We start from the raw sequence: 18,796 nt of genomic DNA on the forward strand, positions 1-18,796 counted from the left end.
AATATTCTCGTGTAGGGTGGGATAATAATAGAGTTCCTTCCAACAAGGTTGTTATGAAGATAGTTAATTCATACAAAGCATTTAAATCATTGTTATTAGTCCCAGTTCTTCTTCCTTTAGTAATGAGCATTTAATTGTGTATGCATTTAAATTGCTTGAAGGGGCTATCGCTCAATTGGAATTCAAGAAGGCACTAGTTAACTTCTTTCTGGTGTCGTGATTTTGAGATGTCTCCATTTTTATCTCAGTTGGGAATTTTTAATTAAAAATACAGAGGAAATTGTAAAACAAATAACTCCTCTAGTAATTTTACTTGCATTGTTTCACCCTGAGATCACTTGAAGGAAGGCTCAAGGAACATTAAAGATTAGCAATATTAGGTGTCATAGTCACAAAGATTTCTCTGTAATCTTCAGAATTATGTTTTTAAGGTGGAGTAGGAATCGAGTCTTTCACAATATTTTTCAAATATTCATAATATTGTGTGTATGTGTTTGGGTGTTAAAAAAAGGAGCTTTCTTTATAATCTCTTTAAATACCTTTAAAGATAGTGAATCACAAGTTTCATAGGTTTTTGGACTACCATGAGCTTGTCAGCTTAGAATGCAAGAGGTATTCAAACCTTGCTGAGGCAATGTGCTTTTTTTTTTTTTTTTTAAGTTTTAATTACACATTTGAAGTCCTGATTATACCCTAGGGATTTATTTGCTTATGAAAAGTCAAACTGAATTACAGTATTGCAGAGTACTTTCACTTCATCAGATTAGTTTACCATTCATTCCACAAACATGATTTGTAAAATTTTGCAATACCTAGAAAACTACATTACAAAAAGGTACTTAAGTATAGATGAGAAAGATAGATGTTTGTCTTCTTTTGATATTAAATAAAAGATGAAATGTTTTTGTTTAAAACAGACCTCCCCCCAACCCCACTCCAAATACAATAAAGTGAATGGCAATCTGAACAAAGGCTTTCTTTCAATCTGTTATTCAGTTCAAGTGTGTGTTAGGAAAAAAAGTCTATTCTGTGTATCAAATCTAGCAACAAAAAAGGCAATTGTAAATAGAAAAATAAAAATGTAGAGGAGACAAATATTCTGTGCACACAGCTTTAAAATCCTGACAGAAAACACATGTTAGAAAGAGAGAGACTATTAACTTAAAGAGAAATTCCCAAAGAACAATATTTCAACATGTTAATTTGCCACAATAGATTTATCCATTGAAATCAGTTCACTAGTCTTGACCAGCAAGTAGGGTCTCAGTTTTACCATATAACAGTACAATTGAAATGAAGTAAAGATTTTTAAACAAATGTCTTAGTAATATAGACTTTCCTGGATTTTGATGAAGTATCTACTCAACATTCATTCAGTTCACAGGTAATAACTCCTTGTGTTATCTCCTGGTACAGTAGCAGGGGCTTACATGGAAAAGGACTCTGTTCATTTTCTAATCAAATCAAAAAAGATTATAGAATTGGTTAATGAAAACAGCTTAATTTTTTTTGGAAATCAGTTAAAAAATCTAAAGTTATGAGTAGAAAGTAATAAAAGAAAGATAGCTGGCTGGATTTCCCCCCTTCTTTACAGTGATGTGGTAGAAATACAAGAAAAATGTATTAACACCCTTTAGTTAGGAGATCTGGTCCCTTCACTTGCTATGGGGCTATGGGGCTCAGTTGAGAGTAAGAAAAGGAAAAATTATTTTTGGCTGCAGCTTTGGTAAACAATGAATGATGAAAAGTATTGCAGAAATGTCTTCCAGAAATCTGACAACTGAGAACAGAGACCGTATCACATTGATATTCCACCACAAACTTGGCAAATGAATCACTGAGCCCTATTTTGGTAGAACAAGAAAAGGAAGTACTAGTTCCAGCATTGAAACAAAATTATGAAAACAACCAACCAACACAAAACAGTTATTTCTTCTCCTGAATAATAATGACATCATGTTTGCATATAGAACAGCTTTTGCATTATTGCTCTACGTATAAGAATACATTAAGGAACTCATAACAGACTGCACATTACAAACTTAAGGTTCTTTGGTGAAGAAAGAAAGAAAACAGTATTTGAGCTTTAAAGAAAATGATCTCATCCATTTTGCTTTTATCTATTGATCCGTTGGATCCTCTCACAGAGCAAGGAGAGGTACTGTGTGAGTTTCACCATGGCAACGATCACCACTCCCCCAGCCATCACACAGGTTGGCCAGAAAAGTGAATGGAACAGCACATTGGAACTGTAGAGTTTGGTTAGGATGACACTCTTCTGGTTTCCTTCTGGGTCAGAATAGCAGGAGAAGTGTTGGTACTTCCTGAAGTTTTCCATGACAACATTCACCAGGGACATGGATTCTTCAAAGTTTTTTCCACACTTAGGTATATAGGAGCACTGTGGAAAATGAAATAAATTGTTACCAGAAGGTACTTGTGTGTGTGTGTGTGTGTGTGTGTGTGTGTGTGGTGTATCTGGGGATGGGGCATTGAGGCCAACTTGAATTGTGAAATAAACACGATGGTTATTCTTTTCATATTCAAACTCATGCCTTCAGAAACCCTAAGAATTCACATATTGATTAAAACAATGTTTTTGGTATCTGACTAAAATGTACTTTGATAGCTCACCCACATAAGTTTAAACATTGATTAAAATTGCATGACTTCAATGGATTCTTTCTGCTATAGCTAAGCATAGTGGGTTTTAATTATTCCAATTGGACACACTTTTCTATGGAATCAGAATGTCAACCTTTCTGTCTCTTGTCTGTCCATTGCTGACCATGTAACCAGTTCTCTCAGGGAAAGTAGTTTCTCTTATCTTGTTGGCTTGGTTTATTTAGTGAAGTTACCTGGTCACCTTGTAACTGTAGTCAAGAAAACAGTTATACACTTGGTGAGTAACTGGAAAAGAATCTTGGAAAGTGTAGAAATATTGAATAAAGAGTTGTCATGAATGGTTCATGCTCAGTTAGCATAAGAAACACCTTTTTCCATAAACCAAGGAAAATTAAAACAGTACCAAACCAGCACCCTGAGAACTTATAGTCTCTTTCTACTTCTCCTGTCTTTCTTGTTATATGTCTTCTGTATGTTTCCCCTTTCTTCCTTTCTACACACTTATATCCTCTGATTTCTTTCTTTGTATCTCTTTTCCTTCCCTGCCCTGTCCTCCTTCCCTCACTCTGCTTATACTTCCCTCTCTAGGCCCCCTTCCTGTCCTTTCTCTTTCTCCTCTTTCTCTTCTCTGAATATAGATGGAATTAAATAACATAATTTTTTTTAAAACCATTATTTATTGGATATATTTCTGAATACATTTTTCCTAACTATAAAACAGTATTTGAGAAGACGAAATCTCTGTGACCCCCTTTCCTTGATCTGTAATTGGGCAATGACAAAAAGTCAGGAAAAACGTGATTTAAGTCACTTTTCTGGGAGATGTGCAGTTCCTTGGTTAACTCTTCCCCCTCTTTATGGTGAGGCACATGTCAATAGGGAAAAAAATCTCCATCTCTCGTTATACTTATCAAATAATTAATTTAACTGATTTATCTGAATTGGTTTGTAACAAGATCACTGATAATCTACATAGTGTTTTAGTGTGATTTAGAAAACTATACTCTCTCTTCAAAACATTATTTTCTATGGAAAAATGATCATAATACGCTGATTTTATGAAAAACCCATACATTTTACTGCTATTACCAGTTTATTCGTTGTGATGATAAACATTCACCTCTATGACTTTTCCATGTGACCGATACTGCTAGGGTTGTGCAGTGCATAACTCACACAGCTGTATGCAGAGACACAGACGAGGTGGGCTGTTGGGGCACTAAGAGGAACACTGATGGTAACTATGGGATAGGATCCTGGAATTGCAGAACAATTTAGACTTGTAGATTTCACAGGAAAAAAACTGTAAAAGAAATGGAATGAATTTTGCTAACTAATGGAGTATGTTTGGATACTCCACTCTTTCCCTTCACTTTATTAGTGGGTACTCTGGCAACTCACGTTGCTCTGCTGTAATCATTGGATTATTTGACTATAAAAAGCAGGAAGATCATTCTTTTAGTTAAGAATGGAGGATGAACATGCTGGCATTTATTGTAAACCAGGCTTAACGTAATGTTCTCAGAGCAAGGGATGGGTGACACCCTTCAAATTTAATCAGCTAAGAATAAATATGAGTACACTCATATATGTGAATACAGCAGAAAGCTGGTACTAGCACAACATTAGCAGTCTGAAATTATCTCTAAGAAAGCACAATTTCTCAGTGAGTTATAACTTAGTACAAAAATTGGCCTGTGATTGCCCATGAAGCAAATTTTCTACCAGTTGGATGCCGTCTGAATCAAAAGAATTTAAGGCAGTAAAGGTATATATATTTTTTCTTTCTTCAGTGCTGCTAATATCATCTTTAAGTTTTTAAAATGTTTTTTGAAGCAAAGCATTAAAAAAAATCACAGACAAGCCATTTGTGGTTGTTTTCAAGCAGAGCCAATTTAGCTTACGAATGCATAGGCTTCTGTATATTTTGGTGCCAAGATAGTTTATAGTAGTAGTTTCAGTAGCTAACAACAGTACTAAGTTATTGAAATGATCTCAATAAAAATGGCATTCCATTAAAAATGGAGTTTTTCTTTTCTTATGCTCTTGTGAATTGATGTGGCTTTAAATTTTTTTCAAGAAACATTTGTCTGCCAAATGACAATAATTCTGTCACTAGGTAAGATTCTTCCAAATAAAATGAGATATAAATTACTTTTGAGACCGTCTAGCAAAATTGTAATACAAGAGCTGCTTATTATAGTTTCAAGCCATCACGGTCTCAAACGTGCTCATTTAGACTGGCTTGATGAGGCATGATTCATACACAATTGGACGTGGGTCCTGAGGGCCAATGGCACCGACACGTGCAACTCCAGACTGCTAGTGGGAAAAAGATTCTTCTGCCCTTGTGTTTTTTATCTTTACCTAACCTTGCCACCTGCCACCTTTCAACACACATAAACTGGCTCCCACTAGATTGTTACTGATCCCTGAAAACTCTACCCTATGTCAATCATTCCTTTACTTTTCTTATCGACAGATCCTTCTGTTGTGATAATGAATGTATGAAGTGCTCTAACAAGCCCCTGACTCGTGTTCAGGAGATCGGGTTATGGTGCTGCCTTGTTTCTATAAGCAAGTTACTTGGTTCCTCAGGATCAATTTCTTTATATAATAGGATTGATGGAGCCTTACTGGCAGTATTTGTACAGGATTGATGATGAATATAACTAAAGCCTCAATAAATTTTTGTTAACATTTTCCTATTGGAATATCACGGTTGTCCACATGATCTTCTAAAGCCTTTAACTAAGGGTCACATACTAAACAATGATAAATCTAAGGAGGGCAAAATGACTATGGTTTTTACAGGAACAATCTTGTTCGATGCCTCTTGTCTCAGATTCCTTGTTTTTGCTTCTGAGGAGACTTGACGTTATGCTGAATCCTATATTTGGATTCTCGGTTTCTATTTCTGTGCCTCAACCAACAGCTGTGTGTGTGTTTCTAAAGCTAGTATGAATTTGGGGTGAAGATTTAGTAATCTTATTATTTCATCATGGGTGTACGGGATAATTTGATGTGATTGGTTTAGAACACATAGAATGCATTTCAACAAATGGAAACTTTACTAAGTGATCTACACTCAGTTGGAAAAATGTAATGTACATAGAAAAGATAAAAATCCCATCATTTTTAGATCATTCTTTTTTTATTGGGCAATGTGGGGTAGGAAAGATTAAACTTTTAGATTGCGTGATGTACAACACAAAGGAACATCTGAATAATAATTTTATATACGTAAGACACGTAAGTACTAATCAAAATATCAAAATATGTTAATTTTTTTTACCATGGCAGTAGGTCATTCTTTCTTTTGTGCCTTAGCATATGACTATATGGATCTAGCAAACCTTTGAGGCAGCCATTCAGCATAAAATTTAGATTCACATCTCTCTTCTTAATCCTGAATTTTGTTAATAAGCATTTCTGTTTTCCCAAATCCCTTAAATTCTCTTTAGTATTGAAAACCACAGAGATGGCCCAATGACATGACCTTTCCTCTCCCAGCAGAGGAAACCTGGGGCCTGTCAACTTCTCCTGACTGTCCTTTCCCTTACATGGCCGTGAAGATCCAGCAATTGCTCTTTGCTGCTTTGGAAAGGGACTGAAAATTCTTTTCTTAAGCACACTTCCAGAATGTTTTACATCAACAGAGTTACTTTTACTCTTATGATGGACAGAAGTTTTGAGAAACTACATGTTGGGCTTTGCTTAGACATGCTTTGCCAAGCACGTGTGAAGCAAAAAGTGAGAGGCCTTCACCCTGAAAAAGAAAAGATGTGGGGAGGAGTGAGGGCAGTATGAAGAAATGTTTGGCTAAATAACCTTACTGGTCAGCCTCCTTTTCCTTATGATGGTAGGAAGGGAATTCTCTATATCATCTCAGGGGAAGGGCTCATTCTTTATTTGTTCTTTTATAAAAAGGGAAGTATCTTATTTCACAGAGGGCTTAGAATTTTAATGAAATCCAATCACTGTTTATTGTCTCTAATGTGCCAGGTAGCATGTTTGACAGAGGCATCAAAAGTATACACACTAGAACACAGTTCACTAGAAAGAAACAGGAAGAGAATACAAAACAAGGGTGGGGTAATGAAATGGGACAAGCTATGAGGCTAAAAAGGTATTCAGTAAAGAATATACCCTTCACAGGGGTGGGCCACAAATTTGCTCTCAAACTCTTTAGTAGCCAGGACATCTAGTCCACAATGTCAATGTGATAAAACAAAAACAAAAAGAAAAACAGTGCTCAGGTGAATCATAAATATTCTTGGTTCCAAAGTCAAATGGAACTTTTCCAGTGTCCTCAAACAGTAAATATTGTGCACATGTTTATTACGTGTCTACAATGTGCCAGGCTGTGTGTTCTACGCCAGAGAAGAAAACGTAATCCCTATATTCAAAGGATGTAGATGTCACCAGCTGGCAGCCTTGGGTTACTCTGGCCCACAAACACATCTTGAACTTTTGAGTTCTTTGAATATTAGCAATGCACAGAGTTGCTGAGAGGGTAAACTGGGACATTATCTTCTTTCCCCTTTGAGACTTCCTGCTCCTTACTATTAGTTTTAAAAATACGAATCCGACACAATTTAGTTTACACTTGTTTAGTTTGCACTTCCATTGTCTGCTTGATTTTGTTTGGTAAAGGAAAGGAAAATGTATTCACTCTCTGCTATATACTACGGTTTCTTTCAGTACTGAGACAGGTTCCCCCTGGGAGAGGTTTTCTTTTTTTGTTTTCCAGAGCTTTTATGTTTATTATGGCATTTCTGCTTGATTTGGAATATAGAATACACTTAAAAGACTTAGGAAATCCACTAAGGAAATAGAAACCGTCTGGAACCTTGGGATTAGTCAATACCCAGAATAGCTTAACCCATGGAGCCCCCCTGAACCATGATGTATCCAACTGGACCTACAGGAAGTCAGATATCTAATCTGACGTTGCCCTTCATCCTGGTCCTCTTTCTTGGCAATTGCAAAGGAGTAGGCTGCTTCCCCATGCTTTTCTTCCTAATGCTCAGTGCAATTTTCTTTCAGGCACATTCCTCTTTTTATTTATGCACAAAAGTGTCCTTAGCTGTTCCAGAATTCAGTTTTGGTTAGCAATGACTAAACTTTGTTAATAATAAAAGCATTTCTGAATTTCTGGTCCATACGAAGTTTCAACAAATGTCTAACAAATATTCCTAAAATTAAGGTGCTAATTATGAGGATGTCACATGTTACATTTCTGGGCCTGTCCGCCCCTTTCTAGGGTGCACTTCTGTCTGTTTAATAACCACCCTGTGTAAATCATTGCTGATATACAACCCTGATCTTTCTTATGGATCTCTGATAATTCTGTTCTTTGCTCATGGTCTTTTCCTTGATCCTAAGGACCTCTTGGAATATGATGGAATGGCATGGATTCTCACCTATTCACTAAAATAAAAAGGGTAAAAATTTCATGGAATTTAGATTTTTTCAGAGCTCTTATCTTGACTCTCTCAAGAGAATACTCTCATGTTTTCTGTTTAAGAGATAATATGATGAGGTAAAGACACTTTTCTTTTAATTCAAACCTAGTTAGTTAGTGATTGTGTGACTTTGGGAAAAATTATTTTCTGAGCTCAGGCTCATTATTGTGAAGTGGAGATAAGAGTGGTCCCTAATACTTGGGATTTCTGCTGTAATTAAATAAGTGAGTTCATGTAAAATATTTAGTACTATACTGTACCTGGTACATTGTAAGCACTTGATAAAATTTGGCTTTTATTACTTTAGTAGTAGGGTTTTAGTCAGGATTAAAGGAGATGATTTTTATAAAGTTCTTAGTATAGTGGTAGGCACATAGTTTATAGTGGACACTTAATACATGTGGGGTCCCTTTTATTTCCTATTTAGATTCTCAACTTCATTTATTTTCTCCCCCTTATCCCTCACCCTACCAATGCTTTGCAGAGGAGCTCAATGAGTACACGTGTTTCTTATCATTCCAAGATTTCATAGCATCCAAACCCAAGGATAAACAAAATCTAGAGCAGTGATTCTGCATTGTCTGGAGACATTTTTGGTTGTCACAGCTGGAGGGAGGAGGATGGTAGGCATCTAGTAGGTAGAGGCCCGAGATGCGGCTAAACATCCTACAATGCCCTCACCCACCTTCACAGACAACCAAGATTTTCCCACCCTACAGGTCAATAGTGTTGTGATAGAACCCGGTGTTAGATATACATATTCTCAGGATTTAGGGAACTCAGAAGGCTTCAGAATGAGTGACAAAATGAGGGGTAATGCTGAATTTGGAGTTTGTAAATATCTAGCTAACTTATAGAACTCATTCACCATCAAAAATACTATCTTCCACATGACGGTTATACATAAAATACCATATGTATGGTATTATACCACATACTGAAAAATGGATATTTCTACTTGTTTTGTACCAAATTCATTTTAAATTCACCCTCAAACCAGATGGGTATGTTTTGAGAATCCCTGGTGGGTAGTGAGGTTTTAAAATCCCAAAGGAGATCAGCCCTGAGGGATTCAACAACCAGAGCGAATTAATATTTAGGCATTGTTTATGCTTCTCGTGACAACTTTGTAACCAGGGGAGGCAGGGGCCCTCGAGCCCACTCGCAGCTCCCAGAGACTGTTAGTCCCCAATTGCTCCCCAAGAGCCTGCCAGCTTATCAGCTTAAGCAGCGTTAGCTGTGATGTTGACAAGAGGCTGGGCACTGGTTTTACAGGCTAAAGAAAAGGAATACATGAGACAGTGTAAAAATTTAAAAATAAAATTCTTTTGGATATTATATACAAAGATGCAGAGATCCTTTGCTTTCTGTTGTCTCAGAGCAAACATTGTCAGTAGTGCCTGATGTAACTCAATAAAACTATGTCCATTTTTTGATACCTATGTGAAAATCTATTATTTTTTTGGAGAGATCCATATAGAGAGTATTTAATTTCCCCCTCCCCTCAGAAAAAAACCAAATATTTCTTATGCTGGATTAAGATAATGGTTTAATGGCCTTTTGACGTGGCAATAACTGTATTTTTAATATATGTGTATATACTTCTTAAGGGCAGAGAACGGCTTTTCAGAGAGTGAAGAACTGCCGGGATAGGAAGGCGAGTCAGTGTTTGGTACCATCTTTACCCTGGAGTACTTGCTGATTCTAGAAGAGGGCTGAGAGCCTAGCAGGCTGGATGGATTTTTGATAGCTTTGTATAGTTGGGAGCAGAAATTATCATTGAGGGTCTATCAAGTGGGGGCCCTGATGAACCCCTCACCCCATCCACAAAGTGGATGGGACTCTTAAGGGCTGCATCATAGGAATAACAGTAAACCTGAAGTAAACAGGTCTTCACAGGAACTTCAGTTCAGACTGTAATATCTCAATTTATGAATTAAGAATGAGGTCATCTTGAAAGGGTGCTGCACCCAGGGGCCTGGCAGAAGCAAATGGAAATAAGTTTTGGAAAATATGATATCATCTTACGCTTAAATTTATTGTTACAATTAACTCTGCAAATATGATGTCTGAAACCTAACAAAAATTAACCAAACATTACACGACAACATGAAAACAGACAGGCGAAGACAAAAATAGATAGAATAGGCACATAGGGGCTTCAAATATTGAAGTCATCAAAATAAACTTTAAAAGAACTATAATTTTACTTTTTATGTTGAAGAATTTAAAAGACAAAAATTAGAATATTGCAGAAAACTGGTAATTATAAAATAAGACCCAAATGGATATTCTAGAAGTGGAAAATACAGTAAGAGAAATTAAGAACTTAAAGGATGGGTTTAATAGATTTATCACAACTGAGGAAAGAATTACGAATTAGAAAATAGGTCAATATCCAGAGTGAAACACGGAGAGACAAAAAGAGGGAAAATACGAAAGAGAGAATAAGGCACATAGGGGATACAATGAGAAAACCTAACATATGGCCAATTGGAGTCCAAGGAGGAGAAACGAGAGAGAATGAGAACAGAGACAGTAATCAATGATATAATAACAGAACTTTCTAAAATTGACAAGGAACATCAAGGAATAGGGAGAGAAGCCCTGGGAATGGTAAGCAGGCTAAATAAAAATAAATGTGCACATTGGTACATAATAGTTAGACTGTAGAAAACCAAAGAAAATAATCTTTAAAATATACCAAGATTACCTTCAAAGAAGTAGTAACAAGACTGAAAACTGATTTCTAAATAGGAACAATGCTCACAGAAGACAATGAAATGTTTTCAATGTGCGGAAACGAAATAGCAGCTTAGAATTTTACACTCAGTGAATGTTTCCTTCAAGAATTAAAATAAAAATATTTTCAGATAAATGAAAGCTGAGATAATTCTTTACAGCATATATTGCATTAAATAAATACTAATTAAAGAGTGTTCCTTAGGCATCGAAAAATTACTCTAGAGATAAAGGAAGGAATGAAGAATAATGAAAATGGAAAATCGTGGGGACACATGTAAATTAATATCTACTCTGTACAAAACCACTAATAATATCTACCTAACCTTAAGGTATTATAGAAAAATGATAATATATAAGTTGGGAAGAGAATAAATGGAGTTGAAATGTTTTAATGTTCTTGATTAGTCAAGATTGCAAGTGTAAGCTCTAGGTTAAATACTAAAACAATAGTAACAGAACAAATAACTTCCAAGAAAATAGAAAGGGAAATGGGATTATAAAAATAATCTAGTCAGGGGTGGCTGGTTAGCTAAGTTGGTTAGAGCATGGTGCTAACAATACCATGGTTGTCGGTTTGATCCCCGCATGGGCCACTGTGAGCTGCGCCCTCCTTAAAACAAACAAACAAACAAACAAACAAATAAATAAATAAATAATAAATTATCATTTAAAAAATCTAGTAAGGAAGGGGTGGTCTTTTCATAATTGGACTTGACTCCTATATAAATATTAATTCCAGGCTGATTGTACTCTAAATGTGAAAAGAGGAACAATGTGCTTCTAGAAGATAATTTAGGAAAATGACTTCATGACCTCAGGGTAGGTAAAGACTAAAAACAGGAAAACACACACACACACACACATTTGGCAACATTTGGCAACATTGAAATTAGAAATGTCTTTCATTCAAAGACATCATTAAGAGAGTAAGAAGGCCACATAATGAAAAATATATTTGTAAGGCACATAACCAATGGAGGTTCATATCTATATTTAAAGAATTCTTAGAATATGAAGAAGAAACAATCCAATAGAAAAACAGATAAGGAACTTGAACAGACATTGTACAAAAGAGGATATACAAATTGCCAATAAATAAATGAAAAGGCACTTGACACAAAATGATCATGGGGGTGTAAAGTACAGCGTAGGGAATATGTCAATAATAATTGTAATAACAATGTATGGTGGCAGATGAGTACTAGACTTATTGGGGGGATCACTTTGTAAATTATATAAATGTATAAAAATTATATAAATGTATATAAATATATTTAAAAATAATTATATAAATGTATAAATGTATAAATTATATAAATGTAAATTATATAAATGCTGTACACCTGAAACTAATATAAAATAATATTGAATGTCAACTATAACTGAAAAAATAAAAAAATTAAAATAAAAAGGAAATAAATCAGTCAAAGCAAAATAAATAAACCAAAAACAAAACAAAACAAAAAAGCACTTGACAACATTAGTCATCAGAACTACAAGGAAATGTCACTGTATTAGGTAAAATTGAAATTACAGTGATACCAATTATTGGTAAGGATTTGAAGCAATAAAAACTATCATACCCACAGGCTTGGGGAGAGTGTAAATTGGTGCAGGCACTTTGGAAAACCATTTGGCATTAAACTGTAATGCCAAACTGTAAGAAAAGTATACTCTATGCTCTAGATATTCCATTCTTAGGTTTATACCCGACAGAAATGTGTGAGTTTGTGCACCAAGAGACATATATAAAAGTATTTGTGGCAGAATAATATGTAATAGTCTCAAACTGTAGAGAACTCAAAATGTTCATCAATAGTAGAATGAATAAATAATTGGCATGTTCATACAATGGGATGTGATACATTCATATATAAAAAAGAATAAAATACCACCAAATGGAATGACTCTAGCAAACATAATATTGTGCATAGGAAGGCAGATGTAAAGGAAAATGTTCTGTACGATTCCATTCATATAATGTTTAAAAACCATACAAAACTAAAATATAGACTTTAAGGATATATGCTTAGGAGATAAAACTATAAATAAAAACAAGAAAATAATTGCCATAATAGGGTAGTTGTTACCTTCGGCAGGGGCAGAGTCTATAGTTATTGGGAGGTGGCATATGCAGGGTGTTTTTTAGTGCAGGAAATGTTTTATTTCTCTACCCTCATGTGGTTAAATGGAGGATCTCTGTAATAAATGCTTACGCTGCACTTTTCTTTTCTTGCATGTTAGTGTGTGTGTGTGTGTTATAATTCACAGTTAAAAACAAGGTAACGGGGCAAATAAGGGAAAACAGACCTAGCATCATGCTGACAGCAGACAAGGTACTGGTCCTAAATTTTTAACTGAGGCTTTCTTTGTTGGGTACAGTCCTTGTTTATAGGCCTGTTAATGCATTCACAGGGCTGTAGTGATAAAATATCAAAACGAGGAAGTGGAAATATGTTCTACTTTTTGATGCTCATTCGGCTTTGGCCAATTTCCAATTCTATGAAGATATGAGAGTTTTATAGGCATTCGTCATTACGGGTCAGCTAAAAATCTGGCATGAGGGAAGATCTTGAAAAACACACTCTTTGTGGGAGAGCTGAGCTTTATATATTTTCAGACCAGGGTGAGGACTGCTATTGTTTGTGGCTACCACAAACAAAAGGAAATCAGAGCAGACATTTTCAAATGACATTCTCTGAAATAGTCATTATGTGAGTTCTCAGAGATATTTACAAGGATCTCTTTTAAGTTACTGCAACCAAAATGCAAGGTGAATTTCCATACTTTGTGTCAATCTATCACAAAATAAAGCCTGTGGTCTAGTCTCAAACTTTGAAGCAACTGCATTGTTTTTCAATTTAAGTGCTGATAATAATAATGAAAAGCCTTTACAAGGAAGGCTAGAGTTCATGAGGGTTGTATCTGGGTAACGAGGGCTGATTATCCTATTAGAGTGGCATCAACTTGTGTTGGCATATGAGAGTACTCTGGCCATCTCAATTGCTACCATGGATCCAAAACTAAATATGTTTAACTTAAAATTGATCATGGCAGGTTGGTTCTGCTGACACTTTACCGGTCATCCCAGACCTTATAAATGCAAATTTTATGTGCAGCTTTAATACAATACACATTTGTTGAGCACCCACCATGTGGGCTTGAATATATCAGTGCTGGCAAATCCAGCCTCTATGGACATAACCTAATGAAGAATATATAACACACTGTGACCATGGATGAAGTTTTCCCCTATGCTACGCTCTGCTCTTCACATTCTCTTCTGCATTCCTCGGAATGACCTTGCAAGATGGCCATTGTGATTACCTTTTTAGAGAAAAGGAAGGTGAGGCTCAGAAGGGTTAAGTTACAGCCCCAAGACCACAGAACTAAGTAACAATGACCGTGGAAGAGCAAAATACAGTTTTACCTCATGGCACCCAGGTAGATATTACAAATACTTGTTTTTTTTTTTTTTTTGGCTTGTATAACTCTAAGCTGCACATTTGCTTTGAAAGACTCAGTCCACTAGTGTATAAATAAGGATATGATGTTTACCCTTCTAAATGGAAGTAAAAGGTAAATCTGCACTACCACAAAATGGGGGAATGATTTGTCCACAACTTGCACAGAAAATAAATGCTTCGCAGGCCAGAGTCAAATAGTGAATTATATTTATAGATGCGGCACAACCTGCTTTCTAGTGGTGTGTTCCTTTGAAATGCGGGCACAGGGAACTCCAGGGAGAAATGAGCTGGGTGTGGGAACTCTGCAGGTGTGGCCGAGAGGCAAACTCCTACCTTCTGATTGATTTTCATTGTCTCTTCTGTGTGGTAGAGAAGGAGCTTTTCACTGGAAGAAGTCAGGTTAACATACACCTGGAGGCAGGGGTACTGAGAGAGTTTCCAGCAGTCCGGACCACAGCTGAAGGAGCAATTAAATGTTTCCGTAATGGACGCGTTCAGCAAGGTGCACTGAGACTCTTCGGTCCACACGCTACAGAGAGAGGGGGAGAGTAAACACAGGTCCAAAGAGCTAACAGCAAGGAAGGCATAATCAGAAGCGACCATTTGTCAGCTCCTTAGCCTGAAGAATCTTTTTCACCTCTATAATACAACTTATTTGTTAAAGTTTATGCCTTTGAATCGAGCAACTTCAGGCAAACGACGATATAAACAATAACAAACTTTCCTGGCACCTGGGAACTTTTCAATGACTTCCATTGGTTATACTATATTTTCCAATGCTTGATTTAAGTTTTTTTTTCTATCTAAATTTCACTGAAAAGCATAATGCATCTGTTTACATCACAACCTGCACTGTATTTCTACCTTGTAAGCAACTTCCTGCCATGACCCCGTCCTCACCTCTACAATGTCTGCCCAGTTTGTTGATGGAGAAGGTATAAAGGAGGAGGAGAGGGAAGATGGGAAGGTGGGAAGGGGCTTGAGGTCCAACTTGACAGATAGGACAGGCATCCCCTACTTGAAGGTCTTTCTCACCCTTGATTATACCAAGAACAACCACTTGCTGCATCCCTTTTCAGTCTGATTAGTGCTTATATACGTGATCTTTTTTGGTCCTCCCAACAATCCTATTAGTTGGGTATTAATTCCTGTTAAAGGTGAGAGAACTGAGGGTCCTAGAAATCAAGTAACATGAAAGGACTCACAGCTAGTAAGTGGCGGAAATTTTGATTCCACCCATTCTTGGATTTCTCCAAGACCCAGGCACTTTCCATGGTTCCATGCACTGCTTCCCATGAACACAGTGGAAAAGGGGACATTCTCTGCAGATTAATGGGTTCAAGTCAGTGCCCTGGGACCTCTCAATTAGGAAGATTAAGGAAAACAAATCCAGCTGCCCATTGGCCAGCTTTCCATTCTAAAATATTTATGATTTTATAATCAAGGGTAACATTTGTGATTAGGAAGTAACGAACCAGCAATAAATGTTTTGCTTCTGAGTATAAGCTGATTACCACAGTGAACAGAAAACAGCATGTTTCATTTGCAGATTAATACCCCTTCCTTTTGCTGGACATGCGTTGATAGGGTCCTCCTTTTCATGTCCAGTATTATGCCAAAGGCAGAATGACCCCCTTTGGTGTAGCAAATTGTTTTTTCCTGGGACATGGGTGGTCAGATTTTGCTTATCCACAGAGGAAAAAACTCTTGGATGGTTCTAAGCAGATGTGAGGCTCTGAAAGTTGTTTTGGAATCAGCGAACACTCTGGGCCTGAGGCATCAATGCTTTCACTGAGAAGGAGGACAGCTGAAGGCATCCAAGAAACAGCAGAACAGCCACAAATGGGAAACATGATGCCTTAATTTTAGCAAATTATTGTGTTTCAGCTAGAGTTTTCTTCGGAGGTGAAAGTATTAATTTAGGTGGAGAACTGAATGCCACAAAATGGTTTGATTCGTTTTCAGATTGAAAACTCAATTTTTCATTTGAAAGGCTCTTGTCTCTTTCAGCTCAACCACTGTGAGACTTTCCCCATTAGTTATAGCAATGCTGGGCTCTCTTGTGCTCAAAGTGTCCTATTTATGGACGGTTAGCTAGAGAGGCTGTGGCTTACTCGGGGAAATACACTTGCTTTCTCAGTATTTAATTGCCTCCCTATCTATTCAGTAAACTGAGGGAAAATATTACAATGAAAAGGGTTCAAAAATCTATATATTTTTTCAAGTTGGTAGATAGCAGAGTTTTTTCCAGTCTTGTGGGAAACTTTAAAGGCTACTGGTGAAAGGTCCCACTCCAGACCAATTAAATCTGACCTCTGGGATGATGGTGGTGGGGCCCTGGGCCACCAGTACTTTAAAAAGTTTCTCAGGAAGTTTAAATGTGCAGCTGAGAACCACTGATGTGTGGGGTGATGGAGGAATGGGGTGGGGTGGGAAAGGAACGAGGATGGAGAATGAACAGAGGTGTGAAGAGGTAAGAACAAAGACTCTGGAATTAGTGGGATGTGGGTTTGAGTCTTGGCTCTGCCATATGCTACAGCTGTGTGACACTGGGCAGATTATTTCTATCTTAAACTGCAGTTTTGCCATTTTTGTAATGAGTATATTCATACTTACTTTATAGAATAGTTTGAGAATTAAACAAGTGATGTATGGAAAGTTCCTGGCATGTAGTAGGCAGTTTATACTTAGAGTTACTTTTATCATTATTAGATAACATTATTGAAAAAAATTATGTGCCAGGCACTGTTAGAAGTTATTAGGACAGAAGGGGAGGAAGAGGACCTGAGGTTGACAAGCTATGGGAGAAAGAAGAGACAAAAGACAGTGTTCCAGCCACCCAATAGCATTACCTCTGCATGTATGAACGCAGGAGTGTGATTCCCAGAAGAAAGTACATCATGATGGAGCACACCATCATGGCCAGTCCCAGGAGAATGGCCCGGTCCTCTCCTGCTTTCAGTGCTGTGACAGTTTTCCTTTTGTCCAGGAGGTCATGGTCCCTGATTTTTTGGTAAATATTTCTAAGGGTGAAAATAATAAAGTCTTACATGAGCTTTTCAGTTAATCAGCACACCCCTATACGGTGGGTTATTATCTGCCCATGCTTTCCTAGGGCTCGAGGGCTGAGAGGAGCCCCCTCCAAACCTGCCTGAGTGCAGTTAGATCCCGGGATATGCCCATTGCCTCCCAACAAATATACACGCACGCAGCCCTGGGCTGAAACAAGTAACCTAAACCCTCCTTTTCTCTTCTCTCATAGAGCAACTGTATTATTTGATCATTTGCTGATAAAATGAAGAGAGTTGGATTAAAAAAAAAATCTCAGGAGCATAACTCAAAGTAATAAAAATTATCTTACCTGTTTTTAAAATGTATATTATTATACTTTATAAAAGGAATTCATTTTTTCTTCAAAAAAAAAAAGGAAAAAGAAAAAAAGAAACAAGCCTTCCTTCTTTCCTTGGGGCCCATATCTAACTGTAAATCCTTTTTCCTTCTCTGTAAGTCTAAAGAAAGCAAGCAATCCTCTCACCCCTTAAAATAATGCTTTGGGTGTGTTGCTTTTGCCATTTTTTTTGCTGGTCATCACTGATCTTTTGATGCTCTCTGTATACATAATAGGACATTAATTCAACTAAATGGTGGCATACATCGGGAATCCATCAACATAAGGCCTTAGTTTCCCTCAATAATAATAGACAAGTTATTTGGTTAATATTATCCTCAAGCTTAGGGTTGCTTAGGACACTGTTGACCTGAGATTTATAAGCAATGTGAAGATGTGGAGTGGTGAGCCAGCCTTCTTATATGTGTTGTATAAATACCTGAGTGAAAAAATGTTACTCAGATCAAGGCAAGAGTCTATAACTCTGTATAGTTATTACTATTACTATTATTATTTATTTCAGAGCAGCAACATTGAGTCTGACTCCATGAGATTGGAATCAAACTGTCTCCTGAGTTCAAAACTTGATTTCACTGCTTATTAGCTGTGTGATCAATGACAAGCTCCTCAGCCTTTCTGATTCCCAGGTTCCTGCAAAGTAGAAATAATGTTTCCACTGCATTGCAATGGTGAAATGAGATGCATAAATAAATTACGCAGGAGAATGACTGACATGAAGTATTTCATAGATTTTTCCCATCGAAAAATGGGATGGAGAGCTTAGGCTCCATGCCAGGAGCATCAGAACATCCTAAAATTACTATTTTCCAAAGAATTTTTAAAGGACAGAATGGCAAGGAGAGGAATGATATAAAAAGCTTAAGAGTGGAGGATTGGATATGAAACAAGCTCTGGAAGAAACAGCAGAAATGTAAGAAATTGCTTGGGGTGCTGAATGCTTGGAGAGATATGGGGAAGTATGGGGAGTCAGGCGAAGCTCAGGGATTCTGGGGAGGCAGGTGACCAAGGAGCACCTTGGATCTCCTTTAGTTTCTATTTTCAGAAGGGAGCTCTGGATTACAAAGGTGCTGGAATGAGGGGGG

The 18,796-nt window shown here is 36.9% G+C and overlaps 1 protein-coding gene across 2 annotated transcripts in view; it reads right to left on the reverse strand.

Annotated features, from left to right (window-relative positions):
* Positions 1–657: 657 nt before the first annotated feature.
* The window catches only part of KCNMB2 (potassium calcium-activated channel subfamily M regulatory beta subunit 2), a 234,532-nt gene continuing 216,393 nt past the window's right edge, over positions 658–18,796 (reverse strand). For both annotated transcript variants that reach the window (XM_081067842.1, XM_081067843.1), the window contains 3 exons: positions 17,158–17,328; positions 14,639–14,834; positions 658–2,401 (listed from right to left, as the gene is read on the reverse strand). In XM_081067842.1, the coding sequence (XP_080923968.1) occupies positions 2,117–2,401; positions 14,639–14,834; positions 17,158–17,328 (652 nt within the window). In that variant the 3' untranslated portion in view covers positions 658–2,116. The remainder of the gene's footprint in view (positions 2,402–14,638; positions 14,835–17,157; positions 17,329–18,796) is intronic.

This window comes from Rhinolophus hipposideros (genome assembly GCF_964194185.1).
Source record: "Rhinolophus hipposideros genome assembly, chromosome: 2".
Taxonomy (NCBI): Eukaryota; Metazoa; Chordata; class Mammalia; order Chiroptera; family Rhinolophidae; genus Rhinolophus; species Rhinolophus hipposideros.